The sequence below is a fragment of the Bombina bombina genome, chromosome 2 (assembly GCF_027579735.1).
Source record: "Bombina bombina isolate aBomBom1 chromosome 2, aBomBom1.pri, whole genome shotgun sequence".
NCBI lineage: Eukaryota > Metazoa > Chordata > Amphibia > Anura > Bombinatoridae > Bombina > Bombina bombina.
In genome coordinates this window covers 890,224,157-890,250,174 of record NC_069500.1, presented here as the reverse complement: position 1 = coordinate 890,250,174, position 26,018 = coordinate 890,224,157, and the positions used below count along the sequence as shown (strand labels likewise).

The 26,018-nt window shown below is 37.4% G+C and overlaps 1 protein-coding gene across 3 annotated transcripts in view; it reads left to right on the top strand.

Annotated features, from left to right (window-relative positions):
* Positions 1–26,018, top strand: part of HPSE (heparanase) — a 95,415-nt gene that overhangs the window by 10,430 nt on the left and 58,967 nt on the right. For 2 of the 3 annotated variants that reach the window (XM_053703242.1, XM_053703241.1), the window contains exons 2-4: positions 5,059–5,204; positions 20,663–20,794; positions 23,576–23,749. In XM_053703242.1, the coding sequence (XP_053559217.1) occupies positions 5,059–5,204; positions 20,663–20,794; positions 23,576–23,749 (452 nt within the window). The remainder of the gene's footprint in view (positions 1–5,058; positions 5,205–20,662; positions 20,795–23,575; positions 23,750–26,018) is intronic. The other variant, XM_053703243.1, reaches the window with a different exon arrangement.

Genomic DNA, 26,018 nt, shown 5'->3' with positions numbered 1-26,018 from the left:
GGTGGGTGAATTTATCCACCAATCGGCAAGAACAACCCAGGTTGTTCACCAAAAATGGGCCGGCATGTAAACTTACATTCTTGTTTTTCAAATAAAGATACCAAGAGAATGAAGAAAATGTGATAATAGGAGTAAATTAGAAATTTGCTTAAAATTGCATGCTCTATCTGAATCACGAAAGAAAAAAAATTGGGTTCAGTGTCCCTTTAAGAAATTATTGTAAAATTACAACAAAAAGTAAATAAAAAAAATATATAATAAGATGATTTTCACTTCTGGAAATCTATCAAATATTACTAAGGAAACAGACGGAAAAGGTTCAGATGCTGACTATGGAGGGGTGGGTGAGAACAATAGTTTGGAAAAGGTGAGAAGGGCCACTATCTTTGCTACTTTGAGAGAATCTCAGATAAAGATTCTATATAGAGCTTATGATATCTAACACCTAGGGATATAGTCAATTGGACTGGGACAAAAATAGAGGTATGCTCCAAATGCTGCTTGAATATGCCTTATATTCTACATTATTTCACTTTACAGCCTAGACAAATATTGTTTCTACAATAGGAAGGTCTACAGACGACCCATAATGCTACTCTTAGTCTGATATTAATCGCTAGGAAAAGCCCCCGCCTTTCCTCAATTTAGAGAGGCCCTTAAGCAGCAAATGTCTATTGAACAACTAGATGTGGGAATAGATGTCAGGACTATGCTGGCCTCCTTTCTACGCAAGTGGCGAAGATGAATTCAAGCCTTTGAATTGGAAATACAGAAAGAGTTAAAGCGACAGTCTACTCCAGAATTGTTATTGTTTAAAAAGATAGATAATCCCTTTATTACCCATTCCCCTGTTTTTCATTACAAACACGGTTATATAAATACACTTTTTACCTCTGTGATTACCTTGTATTTAAGCCTTTGCAGACTGCCCCCTTATTTCAGTTCTTTTGACAGACTTGCATTTAGCCAATCAGTGCCCTTTCACTTGTAAATCCAGGGCGTGGTCACAGTGTTATCTATATCAATAACATGAAATTACGCTCTCTAGCTGTGAAAAACTGCATAATGCATTGAAATAAGGGGTGGCCTTCAAGGTTTTAGAAATTAGCATATGAGCCTGTCTAGGTTTAGCTTTAAACAAAGAATACCAAGACAACAAAGCAAATTTGATGATAAAAGTGAATTGGAAAGTTGTTTAAAATTGTGTTTCCTATCTGAATCATGAAAGTTTAATTTTGACTAGACTGTCCCTTTTAATAACACCTTTTTTACAGTCAGAAATATTTTTGGAGGCATCTCTGACAGGAGAATAGTCTCATTGTTTGTCCACTTGATGTGGGTAATACTTTTTTTTTTTTTCTTCCCTCTCTCTCCCTCCACCATGGTTGTACTTCTGCGAGCGAACCCATTGTCATATAGTTAAATCTTTATTGTCGAGGTTCCATGACAAATAAAAATGTAATTTTAGCCTTGTTTATTAAAGCGCCATAAAACAGGTTGAGATATGTGCATATCCTAAAAGAGCTAATTACTTAAATTGTTTGCATAAATTTTTTTTTTAAAAATTGCTAGCAAGTGTTTTAAAATAATTTTCAAAAATAAGCAAAAAAAAACTTAAATAGCCATGCTGCCTGGAGCACTGTGCTCCACCCCCCTTATAAGTGTTTAGACATAGGCATTGCATTTTTAACTGAGTTCACAGCTTCTAGGCATGCTCCAGCAGATAATCCCTATGTACTTTTGCATTCTACCAAAACAACAATAGATAAAGATACAGCCATAGAAGGAAATGTGTGGGGGGAGTTAGAGCTTTACAATTCAGAAACTTAAATGAAAGGGTTAATGTCGAGGCACAGCAGTATAAATTTGCAGGTAAAGTAATTTCATGATTTGGATAGAGCATGCAATTTTAAACAACTTTCCAATTTACTTCTGTTTTGTCATCAACTTTGCTTTGTTCTCTCTTGATATCTGTACTTTTTTTTTATGTATTTACGTGTTTTGTGACACTTTTTATTGTTTTGCGAAAGAGTGAACCAAAGCTCTGAGGACACAGTAATTTTTCTAGCCTAAATCGCAATTGTGCTCAAGCGATCGTGTTTACTTTCAAGTTGTAATCCAAGCGGTAAACCCGATACTCACAAACACCTGCGATAAACCCCCGTTTCGCTTGTGCTTAACTTAGCGCCACACTCATAATCTGGCCCATAGTTTGTATATTCTTGCACCAAGCTACCATATTTAAGGTACTAATGACCAAGCTACCATATTTGAGGTACTAATGACCTAAGTTTCTCTTCTCTCATTATTCCTCTCCCACCTCCAAGACTACGCTCCAGATTCACATACTGTGTCAAACTGTCTACCTCTGTCATAATCTGGTTGATCAATCTCTACATATGTATTATTATACTTTATTTATGAAGAGCCAACATATTCCGCAGCGCTGTCATGGGTACAATTTATTTAAATAAAACAATTATATAAAACTTGTAAGAGACAAGATAAAATTTACAACTACACATACAGGAGGAATTGAGGGCCCTATTCCAGTTGGAATTTACCATCTAGAAGGGTAGGAGTGAGAAAGATGTTAATGCAGAGTTAGATGAGGGAAATGTTAGGTAAGTGAAATTAATTTATTACTGAGTTGGGTGGTAGACTTCTCTGAACAAAAAAGTCTTCAGGGAGCATTTAAAAGAAGAAAGATTAGGTATATGTATAGAGATTGATCAGACATATTCTATAGACTATGCAGATCTCTACATAAATCTAAAGGCATATATCACTGCAAGTGCACCAGGAGCTACTTTTTTATATATTTTTTTTTTTTATATTTTTCTTATTTTTATATTTTTCTGTAACTACATGGATCTTAGAACAGTGGCATAGCCCTGGGACCTAGTAACGTTTAGTTACTCCCCTGAGCATAACATGATTTCATGATTCAGATAGAGCATGCAACTTTCTAATTTACTCCTATTATCAATTTTTCTTCATGTTTTTGCTATCTTTATTTGAAAAGCAAGAATGTAAGTTTAGAAGCCGGCCCATTTTTGGTTCACAACCTGGGTTGTGCTTGCTGATTGGTGGCTAAATGCACACACACCAATAAACAAGTGCTGTCCAGGGTCTGAACCAAAAATTGGCTGGCTCCTTAGCTTAGATGCCTTCTTTTTCAAATAAAGATAGCAAGAGAACGAAGAAAATGTGATAATAGGAGTAAATTAGAAAGTTGGTTAAAATCTATCTGAATCATGAAAGAAAAAAAATTGGGTTTATTATCCCTTTAAATTTTTTTAGAACCCCTGAAAAAATGTAGTTGCTTTTATTTTGGAAATGCAGTTAAAAAATTTGCAAACAGAATGTTTTCTGAGGCTTTGTTATGCTGCAACTTTAGGATAAAACCACATTTTTTTTTTTTCTAACAATGTTTTTCAAAAGGAAATAAACGTGAGTGTGAATCTTCTTGTGATTTTCTCATTTCTCTATTTTTGAGAACTTCTGTGTCATCTAATTAAATTCTCTCAACTCTTTAACTCCAAATTAGTCTCATTCAGCAAATCTAAATATGTTTGTTTCATCATTTATTTGCTCAATAGAAGGTCATATACGGACACATTTTCTGGGAATTTATACAGAAGCAGAAGCGCTAAACCAGGAACAAACAATTTGCCATAGAACAAGCTAATGAGCTGTTAAACCTTGGAACAGCCTCTTTTAGCCTAATTGTGCTTTTCACAGATAATAACTTTCCTGAAGTATATCAGTCTAATCCTGCCTTATAAGATTAGTCCAGTCCAAAATACCAGGCAATTCTCCTCTGAACAAGGAACACGGCAACCCCAGACGATCGTATTAGCCATACGTGGGCCTAGTCAGTGAGGTGCCACCATATACCTTTAAGCATATTGGGCAGGGAGTCCACTTTGGGTTTCCCCTATTACCCATAGGAAGATTTCCCTAGGATCATAATACCAATATGTTCAGAAGGAGAACAAATAACAGCTCAGTATGGGGAGTTACCAGCTAGGAGCAGCCTCTTTTAGCCCAATTTCTGACGTTTCATCACTTTCTGTTAGAAGTATAACCCCTTGTATGATGCCAGAAAAGGTACAAATTATTGCCATATTGCTTGCACAGAACTATGTGTTTAACGTCTGCAAAGGGGTTAAACACATAGCTTTGTTTACATTGCTCTCAAAATCCTGCATCATCTACCGTTTTACACCCGATTTTTACCTACTTTGCACTATGTTTTACCAGCTTGTCATCTGTTTTTCATGAATACAATTGGTGCAGTAACATAATAGCAAACAGTGTTCTCTACAGAAAATATTGCCAACTCGGTGGCATTATGAAATAGCCAGGTTTTCCATTATTTATAAATGTTCCTTAAGCTGTCCAAAGCACAATTTAATTGCATAATTTAACATAAATTGATTTAATGTTAATTTGTTTGCCAAACATTGAAAAAAATAAAATAATATTGGCTACTTTTAATTTAATCGCCATAGAACAGGCTAACAATGGTATTGAGCCGGTTGTTTGTTCCTGTGAGTGCATTTCTCACTGTGTGTATTTAGTCTCCCTATGTGAAAAAGGGCCAACCAGACGTGGACTCCTTACTCAGTGTGCTTTGAGGAACACTGCTACACCTTACTGACAAGACCCAATTAAGGCCGAAATGATCGTCTGGGGTTGCTGTGTTCCTTGTTCAGAGAAGAATTGCCTGGTATTTCGGTGCAGGACTGACCTCAATAGGCGGGATCAGACTGATATACTACAGGAAAGTTAAACTCTGTGAAAAGCATTATTGGGCTAAAAGAAGCTGCATCCAGGTGGTAAATCGCCATAGAACAGGATAAAATAGTATTGTGCCGGTTGTTCGCTCCTGTGAGTGCACTTCTCTGTGTGTGTAATTTTAGTTTAATATTAAGTTAAATTTTAGCCTGGTGATGTGCCAATTAAATGGGTCCTGGGGAAAACACTGCCAACTATTGGCAACATACAATTTATAGCAAATTACTCTTTTCATTTTTATTATTTTTCTCTTAGATCTCAGAAACTAATTACTTTAACAAAGGGGTTGTCTCCTGCCTACTTGAGATTTGGAGGAACAAAATCAGACTTTCTTTTATTTGACCCCCAGAAAAATGTATCACTGGAGGAAAAGCTTTACTGGGACCAACCAATAAACCAAGGTGAACTTTTTTTATAGTAACTTAGTGTCTTGCAGTTGGCTAATCCTTGCTAAGCTGCATACATTGTTTACATGACATTACAGCATATTTACTGTTACTTGTCATTGTTGAGTGTTGCACCTGTGAGGTAACTTTACTGTTAAAATGCTGTTTTGGGACATTGTAGATTTACATAATCTGCAAATGCATGATAAAAAGACAATACAATAGCACTTAGTCTGAACTTCAAATGAGTAGTAATTTTTTTTTCTGGCAAATTTTAAAAGTTTTATGTTTTTTTTTTTTTTTTATTCATTTTGAACAGACCTACTCATTGTACAGATAACAAAATGCATTATATATATATATATATATGTGTGTGTATATATATATGTATGTGTATATATATATATATTATCCAAGGAAAATAAAAGTATAGACAGAACCAGCATTCATTTTTAACATATTATCAATCTATGATAATAAACATGTCTGAGATATAATTTTGCTAGATTTAAATGTTCTTTCAGATTAGGTGGATAGACTCAAAAGATACCTTTTACTTATTGTGATATGTTTTGATCCTATCATTGGCACCTTACATTTCCTAAGTTAGATGTCCACTTTAGAACTTCAAACCATCATATTTCTGAAACAAATTAATAAAAAAAAGGAAACAAAAAGATAAAAAAAGAAAAAACAAAAAAGAAAGGCCTCACACCCCTACCCTACCTTCTCTCCTCCTCATCCCTCATAGCTTATCTTCCTCCTGGAATTTATTGATAGACAACTACAATTTACAACCAGTGTGGGGGGAAAACACCTGTTAGGACTAAATATTGGACAAACTCAGTTTCTCTTGTAAGGTGTATCCAGTCCACGGATCATCCATTACTTGTGGGATATTCTCCTTCCCAACAGGAAGCTGCAAGAGGATCACCCACAGCAGAGCTGTCTATATAGCTCCTCCCCTAACTGCCACCCCCAGTCATTCTCTTGCAGCTCTCGACAAGGGAAGTAGCTAGAGATATGTGGTGATTTAGTGTAGTTTATCTTCAATCAAAAGTTTGTTATTTTTAAATGGTACCGGCGTTGTACTGTTTTTACCTCAGGCAGAAATTAGAAGAAGAGTTTTGCCTGAGGTTTTTGATGATCTTAGCAGGTTGTAACTAAGATCCACTGCTGTTCTCACACATAACTGAAGAGTATGGGAAAACTTCAGCTGGGGGAACGGCCTGCAGAATTAACTGCCCTGAGGTATGTTCAGTATATTTTTTTCTAGAGAGATGATAAAGAAGTCTAGAAAATGCTGACAGTGCCTGATATAATTAAGGTAAGCCTGATTGCAGTGATTTAATAACGACTGGCATCATGCTTGCAGTAAAGGGTAATATTCATGTTACTTGCTCTTATGGCTTAGTATGTTAAACGTTTACAGGATTTATAAAGAACGTTTTTTACTAAGGGTGATAAATCTTTCTTTGGGGCCTAGTTTTCCACATGGCTGTTATTTTACTCCTAGGAGTAGTTTTTTAGGCCCTCTGACTTTGAGTGCATGGTGGGAGGGGCCTATTTCCGCGCTCTAATTGCGCAGTAGCTTTTAAATTCTGAGACATCCAGCTTCCCTGAAGGAGTCCCCTGACATATTCGACCTCTGTAAAGGGTTTTTGTGACTACAAAAGTCGTTTTATGGGAAGGTAGGAGCTATAGTAGAGCTGTGGCAGTTTGCTTGTGACTGTTATAACGGTTTTACCGGGGTTGTTTTGCTTTGTTTTTGAGCCTGAGGGGTTAATCATCCATTTGCAAGTGGGTGCAATGCTATTTTAGTCTAGTATATACACTGTAAAAATTTCATAGAGTTAACTGCTTTTTTCACTGTTTTGCAGTTTTTGTGTTTGTTTTTTTCCCTTAAAGGCACAGTGCCGTTTTTTATATTCTGCTTTTTCACATTAATTAAAGTGTTTTCAAAGCTTGCTGGTCTCATTACTAGTCTGTTAAACATGTCTGACATAGAGGAAACTCCTTTTTCATTATGTTTAGAAGCCATTGTGGAACCCCCTCTTAGAATGTGTACCAAATGCACTGATCTTACTATAAGTTATAAAGACCATATTCTGGCTTTAAAAGATTCATCACCAGAGGAAATTGACAAGGGGGAAGTTATGCCGACTAACTCTCCCCACGTGTCAGAACCTATAACTCCCGCTCAAGGGACGCCAAGTACATCTAGCGCGCCCATAGCGTTTACCTTACAAGACATGGCGGCAGTTATGGATCATACCCTTACAGCGGTATTGTCCAAACTGCCAGGGTTACAAGGAAAGCGAGACAGCTCTGGGGCTAGGAAAAATACAGAGCTCTCTGACGCTTTAGTAGCTATGTCTGATATACCCTCACAATGTGCAGAAGCTGAGGCAGGAGAGCTTCTATCTGTGGGTGATTTTTCTGACTCAGGGAAGACACTTCAACCTGATTCTGATATGTCTACATTTAAATTTAAGCTTGAACACCTCCGCGTGTTGCTCAGGGAGGTTTTAGCAACTCTGGATGACTGTGTCACCATTATAGTCCCAGAGAAATTGTGTAGATTGGATAAATACTATGCAGTGCCTGTTTACACTGATGTTTTTCCAATACCTAAGAGGTTTTAAGAAATTATTACTAAGGAATGGGATAGACCAGGTGTACCGTTCTCTCCCCCTCCTGTTTTTAAAAAGATGTTTCCCATAGATGCCGCTACACGGGACTTGTGGCAAACGGTCCCTAAGGTGGAGGGAGCAGTCTCTACCCTAGCTAAGCGTACAACTATCCCCGTCGAGGACTGTTGTGCTTTCCTAGATCCAATGGATAAAAAATTAGAGGGTTACCTTAAGAAAATGTTTATTCAACAAGGTTTTATTCTCCAGCCCCTTGCATGCATTGCCCCTGTCACTGCTGCTGAGGCCTTCTGGTTTGAGTCTCTAGAAGAGGCTCTACAGGTCGAAACCCCATTGGATGATATCCTTGACAAGCTTAAAGCTCTTAAGCTAGCCAATTCATTTGTTTCTGACGCCGTTGTTCATTTAACCAAACTAACGGCTAAGAACTCAGGTTTTGCTATTCAGGCGCGTAGGGCGTTATGGCTTAAATCCTGGTCAGCTGACGTTACTTCAAAGTCTAAGCTTCTCAACATTCCCTTCAAGGGGCAGAGCCTATTCGGGCCTGGACTGAAGGAGATCATTTCTGATATTACTGGAGGAAAAGGTCACGCCCTTCCTCAGGATAGGTCCAACAAATTAAGGACCAAACAGACTAATTTTCGTGCCTTTCAAAACTTCAAGTGTGGCGCAGCTTCAACTTCCTCTAATACAAAACAAGAGGGAAATTTTGCCCAGTCCAAGCCGGTCTGGAGACCTAACCAGGCTTGGAACAAAGGAAAGCAGGCCAAAAAACCTGCTGCTGCCTCTAAGACAGCATGAAAAATCAGCCCCCGATCCGGTAACGGATCTAGTAGGGGGCAGGCTTTCTCTCTTCGCCCAGGCTTGGGCAAGAGATGTCCAGGATCCCTGGGCGTTGGAAATTGTGTCCCAGGGATATCTTCTGGACTTCAAAGCTTCTTCCCCAAAAGGAAGATTTCATCTGTCACAATTATCTGCAAACCAGATAAAGAGAGAGGCGTTCTTACATTGTGTTCAAGACCTCCTAGTTATGGGAGTGATCCACCCAGTTCCAAAGGAGGAACAAGGGCAAGGCTTTTATTCAAATCTGTTTGTAGTTCCCAAGAAAGAGGGAACCTTCAGACCAATCTTAGATCTCAAGATCCTAAACAAATTTCTCAGGGTTCCATCCTTCAAGATGGAGACTATTCGAACCATCCTACCTATGATCCAGGAGGGTCAATATATGACTACCGTGGACTTAAAGGATGCTTATCTTCACATTCCGATACACAGAGATCATCATTGGTTTCTCAGGTTCGCCTTCCTAGACAGGCATTACCAGTTTGTGGCTCTTCCCTTTGGGTTAGCTACGGCACCAAGAATCTTTACGAAGGTTCTGGGGTTACTCCTGGCGGTCCTAAGGCTACGGGGTATAGCAGTAGCCCCTTACCTAGACGACATTCTGATACAGGCTTCGAATTTTCAAATCGCCAGGTCCCATACGGACATTGTTCTGGCATTCCTGAGGTCTCATGGGTGGAAAGTGAATGAAGAAAAGAGTTCTCTATCCCCTCTCACAAGAGTTTCCTTCCTAGAAATGAAGATTTACCTGACAGAGGCCAGGTTGTCAAAACTTCTAAATTCCTGCCGTGTTCTTTATTCTACTTCTCGCCCTTCAGTAGCTCAGTGTATGGAAGTAATCCGCTTAATGGTAGCAGCAATGGACATAGTGCCGTTTGCCCGCCTACATCTCAGACCGCTGCAACTCTGCATGCTCAGTCAGTGGAATGGGGATTACACAGATTTGTCCCCTCTACTAAATCTGGATCAAGAGACCAGGGATTCTCTTCTCTGGTGGCTATCTCGGGTCCATCTGTCCAAGGGTATGACCTTCCGCAGGCCAGATTGGACAATAGTAACGACAGATGCCAGCCTTTTGGGCTGGGGTGCAGTCTGGAACTCTCTGAAGGCTCAGGGCTCGTGGACTCAGGAGGAGGCACTTCTTCCGATAAACATTCTGGAACTAAGAGCGATATTCAATGCTCTTCAGGCTTGGCCTCAGCTTGCTGCGGTCAGGTTCATCAGATTTCAGTCAGACAATATCACGACTGTAGCCTACATCAACCATCAAGGGGGAACAAGGAGTTCCCCAGCAATGTTGGAGGTTTCAAAAATAATTCTATGGGCAGAGGTTCACTCTTGCCTTCTATCAGCTATCCATATCCCAGGAGTAGAGAACTGGGAGGCAGATTTTCTAAGTCGACAGACTTTTCATCCGGGGGAGTGGGAACTCCATCCGGAGGTGTTTGCGCAGTTGCTTCAACTTTGGGGCAAACCAGAACTGGATCTCATGGCGTCTCGTCAGAACTCCAAGCTTCCTTGTTACGGATCCAGGTCCAGGGATCCCAAGGCAGCACTGATAGATGCTCTAGCAGCGCCTTGGTCCTTCAACCTGGCTTATGTGTTTCCACCGTTTCCTCTGCTCCCTCGTCTGATTGCCAAGATCAAGCAGGAGAGAGCTTCGGTGATTTTGATAGCACCTGCGTGGCCACGCAGGACTTGGTATGCAGATCTGGTGGACATGTCATCCTTTCCACCATGGACTCTGCCGCTGAGACAGGACCTTCTACTTCAGGGTCCTTTCAACCATCCAAATCTAATTTCTCTACGTCTGACTGCTTAGAGATTGAACGCTTGATTTTATCAAAGCGTGGTTTCTCCGAGTCGGTCATTGACACCTTAATTCAGGCTCGAAAGCCTGTCACCAGGAAAATCTATCATAAGATATGGTGTAAATATCTTCATTGGTGTGAATCCAAGGGTTACTCATGGAGTAAAGTCAGGATTCCTAGGATATTATCTTTTCTCCAAGAAGGATTGGAGAAGGGTTTGTCAGCTAGTTCCTTAAAGGGACAGATTTCTGCTCTGTCTATTCTTTTGCACAAACGTCTGGCTGAGGTTCCAGATGTTCAGGCATTTTGTCAGGCTTTGGTTAGAATCAAGCCTGTGTTTAAACCTGTTGCTCCGCCATGGAGTTTAAATTTAGTTCTTAAAGTTCTTCAAGGGGTTCCGTTTGAACCTTTGCATTCCATAGATATTAAGCTCTTATCTTGGAAAGTTCTGTTCTTAGTAGCTATCTCCTCGGCTCGAAGAGTTTCGGAGTTATCTGCTTTACAATGTGATTCCCCTTATCTCATTTTCCATGCAGATAAGGTAGTGTTACGTACCAAACCTGGTTTTCTACCTAAGGTGGTATCTAATAAGAATATCAATCAGGAGATTGTTGTTCCGTCACTGTGTCCTAATCCTTCTTCAAAGAAGGAACGTCTATTACACAATCTTGACGTGGTTCGTGCTTTAAAGTTTTATTTACAAGCTACTAAAGATTTTTGTCAAATATCTGCATTGTTTGTTGTCTACTCTGGACAGAGAAGAGGCCAAAAGGCTTCGGCAACTTCTCTTTCTTTTTGGCTATGAAGTATAATCCGCTTAGCTTATGAGACTGCTGGCCAGCAGCCTCCTGAAAGAATTACAGCTCATTCTACTAGAGCAGTAGCTTCCACATGGGCTTTTAAGAATGAGGCTTCTGTTGAACAGATTTGTAAGGCGGCGACTTGGTCTTCGCTTCATACTTTTTCTAAATTCTACAAATTTGATACTTTTGCTTCTTCGGAGGCTATTTTTGGGAGAAAGGTCTTACAGGCAGTGGTGCCTTCCGTTTAAGCGCCTGCCTTGTCCCTCCCTTCATCCGTGTCCTATAGCTTTGGTATTGGTATCCCACAAGTAATGGATGATCCGTGGACTGGATACACCTTACAAGAGAAAACAAAATTTATGCTTACCTGATAAATTTATTTATCTTGTGGTGTATCCAGTCCACGGCCCGCCCTGTCATTTTAAGGCAGGTGTTTTTTATTTTTAAACTACAGTAACCACTGCACCCTATAGTTTCTCCTTTCTCTTGCTTGTCTTCGGTCGAATGACTGGGGGTGGCAGTTAGGGGAGGAGCTATATAGACAGCTCTGCTGTGGGTGATCCTCTTGCAGCTTCCTGTTGGGAAGGAGAATATCCCACAAGTAATGGATGATCCGTGGACTGGATACACCCCAAGAGAAATAAATTTATCAGGTAAGCATAAATTTTGTTTTTATGAAATTGAGATGTGAGTATATACTGGGTTGACAAGGGATATTGTAGAATCAAATCTAACCATTTGGGAAAAAGGATTGAATATCTTTTTTTTGCAGAAGTACGATATTGAATTGCTCAAATATTATTTGAGATTGTACTAACTTTATAAACTCAGATATAGTCGGCGCATTACTATCTTTCCATTTCTTTAGAATTAAGATGCGTCCTATGACAATACAAGTATTGACTAAGTTTGTGCAATATCTTTTCCTAGCAGTATATAGGAAGAAAATGTGAAAAGAGTCAAGATTAATTTTTTCCTCTGTAAATTTATTTAACCAAAATACTATTTTTTTCCCCAGAAATTGTTAACTTTAGGACAGGACCAAAAACAGTGTAACATATCTGCCTCTGCAGAACCGCATCTCGAGCATTTTGCTAGTTCTAAATCTACCCACTTAGAGTTTTTTCGTAGTAATATATACATTATGCAATATTTTAATGTGGGCTTCCTTCCAGGTTGATGAAATGGGAGCTTTTCTAATCCATTTAATACTATATTTAGGTTTTTCAAGAGAAACCTCATCAAAGTGATTCTTCCATTTTAATAGGGAGGCGTTTAGAATTATTTGTCCTTGCTTGGACAGGAGTATTTTATATAACAGGGAGATAGAATGTTGTCCTGTTCTGTATAGTGTAATATAGTTACCCAGTTCACCTAGATGCCCTATTTTATTGCAGATTTTAGCTTTTTCTTTATAGAAATGCCTAAGCTGTAAATAGGCGAAAAAATTATTATTTGACATATTAAATTCAGTGCGTAAATCAGAAAACAGTTTTGTTATATAACTCATCCAGAGTTTGGAATATAGAAACCAGTCCCTTTTGCATCCAGACCCTAAAAACCTTGTTATTTAAGCAAGGTAGGAATTCCGGATTGCCTATAATTAGTAGAAATTGTGTAATGTGATAGTTTGTCTTGCATTCAGCGCATATATTCTGCCAGGCAATAATAGCAAATATACAGGATATATTTTAAATATTTATAGGAATGTTTGAACGCGAACAATGGAGGACAGCTTTCAGTAAATGGAGATATTAATGTTGCCTCAAAACCAAGATCTGTTAAATAATTTCTATCAGTTAGCCAATCGATTGCGAGCCTAGCTATAATTGAGATAATGTACCACTCAATATCTGGGAAAGCAAAGCCACCAATCTTTTAAATTTATAGGATATGTCTTTTTTTTCATCCCAAATGAATTTAGCACAATTTCTATTAAAGGAAATTATGTCTTTCCTTAAAATAAATAGAGGTAGATTTTGCATAATATAGATAAGTTGAGGAAAAAGTATTGTTTTTATGAATACAATTTTAGCAGAAAAGATTATTGGGAACTGACTCCATCTTTTGTAGCTTCGGGGGAATTCCTAAAAAATACTAATTAATACAATTATTATATACAATTATTAGGGTTCCTATGTAGATGTATTCCTAGATATTTAATAGAATCTACCTCCTTAAACGGATGTTGGGGTTAGCTATTCTTATTTTTATCAATTCACAGGATTTTAGATTTGGTGTAATTAATCTTATAACCAGAAAAGGAACTGAAAAGGTCAGACGCCTAGGGAAATGAATATACTCGTATTGGTATTTTTCAAGAATATGAGCAGATCATCTGCATATATATAGCGAGAGGGTTATATCTCTACCACCAAAAAAAATCCCCTTTAGTTTCTGTCTAAGTAATATTGCCAAAGGCTCAATTGCTATATTAAAAAGGAGGGGAGAGAGTGGACAACCCTGCCTGCTGCCCTTATGTAATTCAAAATTAGATATGTCTACCATTTATAAAAATAGATGAGATTGGATTATCATAAACTGTCTGTGTAAAAGATATGAAGTTACCTGCAAAACCAAAATGTGCCAATGTTGTATATAAATGATATCAGATTACCGAATCAAACGCCTTTTTCTGCATTGATTGAGAGTAAAGCAAGATCCGTCAAATGTCTTATCTGTATTTCTATTTCTTTTTTGTTCCAAAAATATTCTAAAAGTAGGGTAACTTTACGTGTGTTTTTGGTGGGAGCCTGTTTGATCTTCATGAATAATCTCATTTAAGCAGACCTTGAGTCTATTAGCAATTATAGCAGCAAGCAATTTATAGTCAACATTTAGCAGTGAAATGGGTCTATAAGATCCAGGGGATCCTTACCTTTTTTAAGTATTAAGGTAATAACTGAGGCTGTAAAATATTTAGATACCTCTTTATTTTCTATATAATAATTGTTAAAAAGTGCCAATAATGTGTCTTTAATCTCATCATTTAGTATTTTATAAAATTTTGCTGGGACTTGATCAGGGCCCGGCGCCTTATGTTTAGCTGTGTCTACAGCCTTTAATATCTCATCCCTAGAGAGAGGATTATTTAGTTGTTCTAATAATGTGATTTAAACTCTTGGGGAAACAATTTTCCCCCAGAAACTATTTTTATTGTTAAAATGTATATCTTGAGATGCATAGATGTTTTGAAAATATTTAAGAAATATATTTGTCGGTATATCTTTTATTGTTGTCTACTATAGCTTGAATTAGATTGCTCTTTTTCTAGCTTTATCTAGCCTAGACAAGTATTTAGCCGATTTACCGTATTGGCCTTTAAACTTGGCGTTTATTTTCTGATCTTCCCAAGAGGATTTTTGGGCTAGGTGCAGATCCCTTTCCTGACATTTATATAGCTATTCCAATTAACATTTAGCGGATTAAGAATGTAAATTTTATATGCATTTTGTACTTGATTAGATAATTGGATCTCCCGCGCCTTGGATCTCTTTTTTTTGTTTGATCATGTATGCCTTAATTTCACCTTTTAAGTATACTTTAGCGGCTTCTTTTTTTGTCTCTATACGAGTCATTAAATTGAGCATACTTTCTCCATTTATGCACAAGCCATCCCCCAAACTGAGCATTGTTCGCTAAAGAAGTTAGACGTTTGTTCTATGCTTGACAGTCTTATAGGGACCTCAAGAGAGATTATGGCATGGTCAGAGATAGCAATATTGTTTTTTTCATCTTTAAGGTCTAGGGTGAGAAATTTGTCAGCCACTAAGAAAATATCAATCCTTGATAGCGTCCTATAAGCTTTTGATTCACAAGTGTATGGTTGACGTGTTGGATATAGAATGCGCCATATGTCATGAACTTTTAAGGCTTTGCATAATTGTGTAAACATTTCAGTTTTATGCGGTCTAGAGCATGTGATTAATGGTCCAGTTCTATCGAGTGGGGGAAGGGGCAACAGATTAAAATCACCAGCAAGTATTAGGTTTTGGCCAATGTATTTAGATAGCTTAATTGTGAGGTTGTTCCAAAACATTGAATCTATGTTGTTTGGCCCATAAATGTTACATAGGATAAAACTTTTCCCCATGACTTCAATCTCGAGAATTGCCCATCTGTTACCAGGCTCAAACTCTTTATTTATGAGATTGTAAGAGACATTTTTGTTAACTAAGAATGCTACTCCTCTCTTCCTGCAAGGAATAGCCAAAACTTTGCCCACCCATTTACATCTGAGTTTATTGTGTTCCTGGTTTTTCAAGTGCGTTTCATGTAAGAATACTATATCAGGATTATATTTACCCAGGTGTTTTATTACCATCTTCCGTTTTACACAAAAATTATGTTTACTGTTTACTTTGGAGCCATATTTAAAGGACCAGTAAATACAGTCGATTTGCATAACCAACAAATTCACGATAAAAAGACAATGCAAAAGCACTTAGTCTGAATTTCATAATGAGTAGTAGATTTTTTTCTGACAAATTTCAAAGTTATGTTTATTTCCATTCCCCCTGTATCATGTGACAGCCATCAGCCAATCACAAATGCCTATACGTATATTCTGTGAATTCTTGCACATGCTCAGTAGGAGCTGGTGACTCAAAAAGTGTAAATATAAAAAGACAGTGCATATTTTGTTAATGGAAGTACATTGGAAATTTGTTTAAAATTGCATGCTCTCTGAAACTTAAAAATTTTAATTTTGACTTGATTGTCCCTTTTTTAAGTCGGTTGTGCTTTCAAAGTTCTAATGCATTTGTATTCACTACTAACTAAATGTGAATGAGATTGTCACTTTTTTTTTTTTTGTATATAACATTGTTTGTTGAACATCTACATGGAAGACATACGCAACCACTGATCTGTTCACCTCACTGTTAATCGACTCCTTGACAGCTTGATAAATGTCACCGTACAGAGCAAAAGAAAAAACAAGCTTTATACTTGCTGATAAATCCATTTCTTTATCTCATAAATCCTTTTTTTTATTTCAAAGTGGAGGTATATGAAGATGCATCTGGGCATAGTTTATTTTGTGCATCTTTGTATATTTTTAACCTTCCACTAATATAATTAAAAAAGTATATTGTGATGTTTTATGTGCCTTAGATAAAAACATTTTATATAAAGTTTAAAGGGACACTCAAGTCAAAATTTAACTTTCATGATTCAGATAGAGCATATCATTATAAACAACTTTCTAATTTACTTCCATTAACAAAATGTGCACAGTCTTTTTATATTTACACTTTTTTAGTCACCAGTTCCGACTAAGCATGTGCAAGAATTCACAGAATATACCTATATGCATTTGTGATTGGCTGATGGCTGTCACATGGTACGTGTATGCATTTGTGATTGGCTGATGGCTGTCACATGATACAGGGGAAGTGGAAATAGACATAACTTTGAAATTTGTCAGAAAAAATCTACTACTCATTTGAAGTTTAGACTAAGTGCTATAACATTGTCTTTTTATCATGCATTTGTTGATTATGCAAATCTACTGTATTTACTGGTTATTTAAATGCTGAGTTAAATTTCCCTTTTAAAGAGTTAGTAAAGTTAAAAGTAAACTTTTTTTATTTATAAAGATTTTTGAGGATTTTGCACATAACAAAAGAATTCAAAGATACATAGTTCATGTACTCATGAAAAATGCAGATGTAATACAGTACAATCATATGAAACATGTTTGTGTCTGCACATTTCTAGACATCTATCCTCATTTCTTATTCTTCTCCTTCTCTTTCTTCTTCTTCCCAAATAATCTTTGTTTGGGCCACTTTTGGGTCCAAAAGTATAATAAACAAAAAGGGGTGTTAGGAATAATGATGATATATCCTAACAAAATGCAAACTGCATTCTTTGAAAAATAAAATACACATCAAAGTAAGATATAATACAATAAAGGTCATATCTGGACAGGCAATGTACTTTTATGATATCTGCACCTGATAGACATGGTTTTATAAGTGAATTTGATATTGCATATGAGATTATATTTCTAATAATAAGGAAGAATTTTCTATGTAAAGACTCCCCGTTTATGTAAAAAAAATAATAATAGATAAATGTGCTACCACGTCATTGACATGATGCTAAATATTGCACTAAAGATAAATGCATTAGGTTAATTACCTGCATGGTATTCATTAAGCTATGTTAGGGTCTAGGTTGATCTTTTTTTATTTTTTCCCCGTGACCACGGCCGCTAGGAATAATTTGGCATCAAGTAAGAGTTGTATATGAAGATGCTGACGACGTGTCATTAGTGCATATAGATATTACATCATCTCATTTAGTGTCCTCCAAGGGGTCCCCCACAAGAAGTCGCTGTATAAACAAATATACACTGCCTGACAATCATATTGCCTACTCTAGAGACCTTGGGATTCTTGCAGTAATGTAGATTATATGGAGCCTATGTTATGATAATAAACATAAGTGATATTAAGCGGTCAGAGTTGTACATTTTCTAAAAATGCTTAAAACAATTCTAATTTTAACATTAAAAGTATACTCCTTAAACAGAGTCAAACAAAAATAACATGACGACTTCTCATGCTGACACTGCTAGTCGAAGTTTTGAGATCCCTACCCCCAGCGTCTCTTCAGGAAAGTCTTCCTTGGGCCTATTGCCACGTGGTTTGCAGGGGGTCTGCGGTTGCGGGCTGTTAACATACCATTTATTGCCCCGGGTTCATTTACTAGTAAGAGGCTTGACAGGGTTGTGATTTTGCTCTTTCGGAGTGTCTCTCCTAACCCCCGGGTCAGTGTAGATGGTGCAGATGCTTTCCCCTTACACCGCTTTCTGTTCCAGGTGTCCTCCGTAGTTTGAGTTCCTGACCTTGTGATCAGGGAGTTAGATTCTTCTCGGGCTGGCATTGTAGCTGTTTCCGGTAGCCCCAGGGTTGTCTTGTTGTATGGAGGTTCTGCTTTGTGTGTGTCTGAGGCCGGGTAAGTTTGCCCTGGGCTGAATGGCTCTCTTTATGTAGGTAGGTTATTGGCAATACTAGTGCTGATGTATTGTTTTGTTTCCGGCTGTTCCACCGGGTGTTTCACGGCATCTCTCTCCGTAGTTAAAGGGACAGGAAACTCAAAAATTGTATTTCATGATTCGGATGGAACATACAATTTGAAAACAACTTTCCAATTTACTTCTATTATCAAATTTGCTTCATTATCTTGTTATCCTTTGCTGAAGGAAAAGCAGTTCGCTACTGGCAGCTAGATGAACACATCTAGTAAGCCAATCACAAGAGACAAATGTGTGCAGGCACCAATTAGCAGCTAGCTTCCACTAGCGTAGGATCTGTGCGTATTCTTTTTCAACAAGGGATATCAAGAGAATGAAGCACGTTTGAAAATAGAAGTGAATTTAAAAGGGTCTTAAAACTACATGCTCTATCTGAATCCTCAAGTTTAATTTTGACTATCCTATCCCTTAAAGCATTTCAGCAGGTAGTCTTATGGAGCCTTCTCTATAAGCTTTTGCATGAGGGATGTAGGTTTTTTGCAGGAAAGCCCTCAAGGTGCATTAGGCAGCTCTCTTCCGTCATATCTGTCATATTTTAGAGTTGTTTCTTCTCTATCTCAAAGATCTTGTTGCAATTAAATAATGCTAGTCAGTGGATCAGCTTATTGTCCAGTTAGTGATAAATGTCGAAGAGGTTCAGTAACTCAGATTGTTCAGACGGCACTGATGACCCGGCTTTTCCCGGGGGGAGGTGTTTGCCTAGTAGTAGTAGTAGTAGGCCGCAGCCTTAGGCCTTTATGTTCCAATCTGAACCCCCAGTGTCATAAAAACAGCTAAGAAAAGAGATATAGGGCCACAATTACCAGAACTGTGGAGATTTTGTATATTGTGTTTATATTCTTGCTGTTAAAAGGTAATAATTGGTGGATTATTTAAGATCCTGCTGGAGCCTTCAGAGAATGCGTCCTATCCAGAACGCTGCACGGACACGCCCCCGTTAAAAGTAAACTTTTATGATTCATACAGAACATGCAATTTTAAACAATTATCCAAATTACTTCTATTATCAGATTTGTTTTCTTCTTTTCATTTCTTTTGTTAAAGAGTAAACCTAGGTGGGCCTTAGGAGTGTGCATATCTTTAGCACTCTATAGTAGCAATGTTTGTAACAATGTTTGTAGCAAAGTTCAGAACAAAGTTACAAATACTGCTGGCATTGAGTGCTAAAGATATGCACACTCATAATTTCCTATGAGCCCACCTAGGTTTACTCTTCAAAAAAAGATACCAAAAAAACCAAACAAAGCAAAGTTGATAATAGAAGTAAAATTAGTAAGTTTTTTTTACCAAAGTACAAGCTCTATCTAGACCAATAATGTTTAAAGGACCAACATTTAATGCAGTAGATTTGCATAATTAAGTGCATAATAAAAAGACAGGGCAATAACACCTACTCTGAATTTCAAATAAGCAGTAGATTTTTTTTCTGAATTTTATTTTGTCTTCCATTTTCCGGCACCCTGTATCATGTGACAGACATCAGCCAATCACGGACTAGTATACGTATACCCTGTGAGCTTGTGCACATACTCAGTAGAATCTTGTTCCCCTGAAAGTGTGAATATAAAAAAGACTGTGCAATATTTGATACTGGAAGTAAATTGGAAAGTGTTTTAAAACGGCATGTTCTTTCTGAATCATAAACGTTTATTTTAACTTGAGTGTCCCTTTAATTTTGACTTTACTATTCTTTAATACCATTGTCTGTTTCTCAGTATCTCTTAATGTCTCTCTAGATAATACGATCTCATAAAAAGGCTCTTCCTGTAAACAATCTTGTGTTTATTTCTCTCTTTTGTATAGAACAATCAATGCAATCTAAAAAATTATGGGTAAACATTCATTATATTTAAATTATGTAAACTCCCATAAAGGATTAATCAGCTGGGGAAAGGGATGTTGAGATGTTTCCTTCCTGTGTATAATGGAATGTGCAAGCTTTGTAGAAACCATATAATAATGGTTTTAGAATCCAAGTGTGCACTTTTATGCCCCCCCCCCCCTTAGAATCACATAGCTGCAATATATTTTTTTAATTTATTTACATTTTGTGCTGGCTGCAGGGTTTCTAATCTATATGCAGCCACTAATCACCAGCTAACTCCCAGTAGGGCATTGCTGTTCCTGAGCTTACCTAGGTATACTTTTCAAAGGATACCAAGAGAACAAAACACATTTGATAGGAAAGTTAATCATAGTTATTTAAAAATTGTACGCTCTATCAGAATCATCTAAGTTTCATTCATTTTGACTGTACTGTGCCTTTAAGAAACAGGATAAATGAGTAGATAATTCCCTGACCTTTTTTTTTTTTTTGCAGAGGCAAAACTATGTGATGAAAGAAACCTCCCTCCTTTTCTGGAAGATATGCTGCGCTCTCAGTGGCCTGCGCAAGAGCAGTTAATACTGAAGGACTCTTTCCATAACAAGTTTAAAAATACAACTTTAACAAGTATGTCTGGAATTCAAATAGTTTTAATAAAATGAGATGAGAAAAATTATTTTTTGTATTTATTTTTCAGGTGTCATTGTAAACAATGAAAAATATTCAGATGGAGGGTGAAAAACTGGTGATCTGAAAAAATTCTCACTTACCTTTAAAGGGACATGAAGCCCTAAATGTTTCTTTCATGAATCAGCCATTTTAAACATTGTTACAAATGACTCCTATTATCAAATTTTCTTCATTCTCTTGGTATCCTTTGTTAAACTGTATTAGCATTATTATTTTTGCTAATACACAAGTAATGGAAAAATGATTCTTTTCAAAACTTAAATGCGTTCACACGTATTTCAATATACATTATTAAGACCCTTTAACCCCTTAGTGAGCAGACTATTTTTCAAGTTTTTTACTGTTAAGGACCAGGGCTGTTTTTACATTTCTGCAGTGTTTGTGTTTAGCTGTAATTTTCCTCTTACTCATTTACTGTACCCACACATATTATATACCATTTTTCTCACCATTAAATGAACTTTCATCATATCATACAATTTACTATAAAATGGTTTATAAAATATATGATGAAAAAAAACACACTTTTTCTAACTTTGACCCCCAAAATCTGTTACACATGTACAACCACCAAAAAACACCCATGCTAAATAGTTTCTAAATTTTGTCCTGAGTTTAGAAATACCCAATGTTTACATGTTCTTTGCTTTTTTTGCAAGTTATAGGGCAATAAGTACAAGTAGCACCAAACCAATTTTTTTTCCAAAATTAGCGATAGTTACATTGTAACACTGATATCTGTCAGAATATCCCTTGGCATGTATATATATTTTTTTTAGTAGACAACCCAAAGTATTGATCTAAGCCCATTTTGGTATACTTCATGCCACCATTTCACCGCCAAATGCAATGAAAAAAAAATTGTTAACCTTTTCACTTACTTCTCACTGAAATTATTTACAAACCGCTTGTGCAATCATGGCACAAATGGTTGTAAATGCTTCTCTGGGATCCCCTTTGTTCAGAAATAGCAGACATATATGGCTTTGGCATTGCTTTCTGGTAATAATAAGGCTGCTAAATGCCGCTGCGCACCACACTTGTATTATGCCCAGCAGTGAAGGGGTTAATTAGATAGCTTGTGGGGTTAATTTTAGCTTTAGTGTAGAGATCAGTATCCCACCTGACACATCCCACCCCCTGATCCTTCCCTGACCCCTCTCAAACAGCTCTCTTCCCTCCCCCACCCCCCCCAAGCGTCACACCCCCATCTTAAGTATTAGCAGAAAATCTGACAGTATAAAAATAAGTTGTTGCTTTATTATTATTATTATTATTTATTTTCTGCAGTGTATGATCCCCCCTTACCACACAAACTCCCTGTGCCCCCCCAAACAGCTCTTTAACCCTCCCCCCTCTACTTATTAGTCGCCATGTTAGGTACTGGCAGCTGTCTGCCAGTTTCCAGGAAATTAGTCTTTTTAAAAAAAATAATAATTAAAAATGAAATAACCATTTTTTTTCTGTAGTGTAGCTGCCCCCCCTCATTCCCCCCTCCCATATCCCTTTACCTGAACACTATGAACCTCCCCCTTCATCCCACTCACTAACTTTCTGTAGCGAAGCAGAGCGGTCCCAGCCCCTCCCACCCGCTCCCGCACACCTCCCTTCCATCGCATGCCTCCAGTGATGGACCCCCACCCACCTCCCTCTTCTATCTCTCCCACGCCATCAACGATCGGCACCATCACTGGCCGATGCAGAGAGGGTCACAGAGTGGCCCTCTCTGTATCGGTTGCTTAACAAAGGGTATAGCACGATGCCTCAATATTGATGCATCGCTGCAATACCCTGAAAGCGTCTGGAAGTGATCACGATCGCTTCCAGCGCTTGAAACCCCAGAGGACGTGCCAGGCATGTCCTTGGTCGTTAACAACCATTTTTTGTAGGACGTGCCTGGCACGACCTCGGTCGTTAAGGAGTTAAATTTCCTTCTGCATGAACTGTGTGCCATTGTTTATTAAAAGGACATAAAACCCAAGATTTTTCTTTCATGATTTATCAAGAGCTTACTTTTTAACTTTTATATTATTAAATTTACTCAATTTTATTGGTTATCCCTTGTAGCAATGCTCTTCTGGAAGTTAGCTGAATACTTCAGATGAGCCAGTGACAAGATGCATATGTGTGCATCTACCAATCAGCAACTTGCTGCTCCTGAGCTTAATGGGTATGCTTTTAAACAAAGGATAACAATAGCATTAAACAAATTAGATAATAGAAGTAAACTTGAATGTTGAATTATGAAAGTTTAATTTTGACATTAAAGTGATACTAAACCCAAATTGTTTCTTTCATGGTTCAGATAGAGCATGTAATTTTCAGCAACTTTGTAATTTTACTCCTATTAATTTTTCTTCCTTCTCTTGATATCCATATTTGAAAAGCAATAAAATCTAAGATTATGAGCCAGCCCATTTTTGGTTCAGCACCTGGGTAGGGCTTGCTGATTGGTGGTTAAATGTAGCCACCAATTAGCAAGCACTACCCAGGGTGCTAAACCAAAAGTGGGCCAGCTCCTAAGCTTAGATTCCTAGAAAGAAAGTTGCTTAAAATTGCATGCTCTGAATCATGAAAGGAAAAAAAAATGGGTTTAGTATCTCTTTAATGTCTCCTTCAAAATCTGAGGGTCTTTTAAAATCTGACAAAGTCTCTATTATACATCAATCCTAATTTGTTATAAAATACATTTGTAACCATATATTATATATTTTCTAGAGAGTACCATGGATCTGCTGTACAGATTTGCCAATTGTTCAGGTTTACATCTGATTTTTGGTTTAAATGCTTTGCTGCGCAAGGAACATGACGAATGGGACAGCTCAAATGCAAAGTTACTCATTGATTATTGCACCTCAAGCAAGTATAACCTTTCTTGGGAACTAGGTAATGGTAAGTAACCTGAATATTAGACATTTCCAATAGTTTTAAATATTTACAAATTTCTTTAGATCAGTGAGTTCTAATTCGACATTTGTACATTCATTGTACATTTGTTTTGTTACAAAAGCAAAATTGTTAACGAAACACGGATATTAGTTTCGTTTTCTCAAAACAAATATCCAAACAAATGCACCATGAAATTTAAAGAAAGCGAATACTGATGAAATTCGTCAGTATTCGTTTGTTTCCTTTAAAGGGATAGCAAAGTCCAAATTAAACTTTCATGATGATTCAGATAGGGCATGTCATTTTAAACATCTTTCTTATTTACTTTTATGATCAAATTTGCTTTGTTCTCTTGTATTCTTAGTTGAAAGCTAAACCTAGGTACTTAGACTTATATGATAATTTCTAAACCCTTGAAGGCCGCCTCTTATCTGAATGCATTTGACAGTTTTCACAGCTAGAGGGCGTTAGTTCATGTGTTTCATATAAATTACATTGTGCTCACCAAAACCTGGCTCTTCGACTGAATACCCATCCCCTCCCCCCTCCTTCTCCTATCCCCTTTCCCTTAGTGCCTTGAGACCCTCACGGGTGATTAGTTCTCGCTCTATAAGTACCCAATAGATAGATAGTCAGCACTACTTGCCTGAAATGCAAGTCTGTCAAAAGATCTGAGATAAAGAGGCAGTCAGCAGAGGCTTAGATACAAGGTAATTACAGAGGTAAAAAGTATATTTCTATAACAGTGTTGGTTATGCAAAACTGGGGGATGGTAAATAAAGGGATTATCTTTCTTTTTAAACAATAACATTTTTGGTGTTTACTATCTCTTTAAACTACCTTAGGGGTTAAAAAATACCTTTAGTGCACTGGGGAAGCCGTGCTAATCCCGACCCTTCTTCGCAGAGCCCAAGGCCACGCTAATATGAGTTTTAGCTCTGTGAAGAAGTGTCGGGTTAGGGCGCCTCTCCAGTGCACTAGAGATAAGTATATAACGCTGCAGGTGAACTTTTTCAGCTGTAGCAATGGAGTATTTACATTTGTTTAATGAAAATGTATGTAAATGTTCCATGAATATTCTGTATTAGTTATGTTTAAAACGAATACAAAATAGCAGGGCTGCTTCGGTCCAAAAGATTCAGCCAAACCAAAATTTTCACCCATGCACATGTCTAGTTCTAATTAAAGGGACACTGAACCCAAATTTTTTCTTTCGTGATTCAGATAGAGCATGCAATTTTAAGCAACTTTCTAATTTACGCCTATGTATTTTTCTTCGTTCTCTTGCTATCTTTATTTGAAAAAGAAGGCATCTAAGCTTTTTTTTGGTTTAGGACTCTGGATAGCACTTTTTTATTGGTCAATGAATTTATCCACCAATCAGCAAGAACAACTCAGGTTGTTCACCAAAAATGGGCCGGCATCTAAACTTATATTCTTGCATTTCAAATAAAGATACCAAGAGAATGAAGAAAATTTGATAATAGGAGTAAATTAGAAAGTTGCTTAAAATTTTATGCATCTGATTCACGAAAGAAAAAATTTGGGTTCAGTGTCCCTTTAAGTGAAAGCCCTTGTCTTTTTAAATTGCAACACCTGTGCAAGCCATGCCTGCAATGTAACAGATTTCTTGCACACTTTTTATCTCTGTAACAACAATGCATGCACTGTTCTATCAACCAGTGCTATGTTTGTTTGTTGATACTAAAACAGACATTAACCTTTTAACCCCGTTATGCCGTTCTATTCCGTCATATTTACACTGGGCTTTAAAGCCGTTATGACGGAATAGAACGTCATAACAAATGGCTGTCCTGAAGCCTTCTGTGCTTCAAGGACTTGATCGCGGTCTGGAGGGCGTTCCTAGGGTTGTAGGGACGCCCCCCAGATGCGATCCAATAATTGAAATCTTGCGATCATATGCACGATCGCGTAGTTTCAATTTGTCTACATCGGAACAGGTGTTCCGATGTAGGCACTTTAACCCTGTCACGAAAGGGTTAAAGGGACATTATAGTGCAAAAAGTAAATGCTCTAATGTGATTATTAGATTATTTTATTGCTTGCATATAACTGTGTTTAAAGGGATTTTTCTTTCATCATTCAGATAAACCATACAATTTTAAGCAACTTTCTAATTTATTTCTATTATCAATTTTCCTTTTTTCTCTTGGTATCTTTTGTTGAAAATCCGGGACGTATGCTTAGGAGCAGGCCTATTTCTGGAGCACTATATATCAGCAGTTTTGCAAGAATGTTATCCATTTGCAAG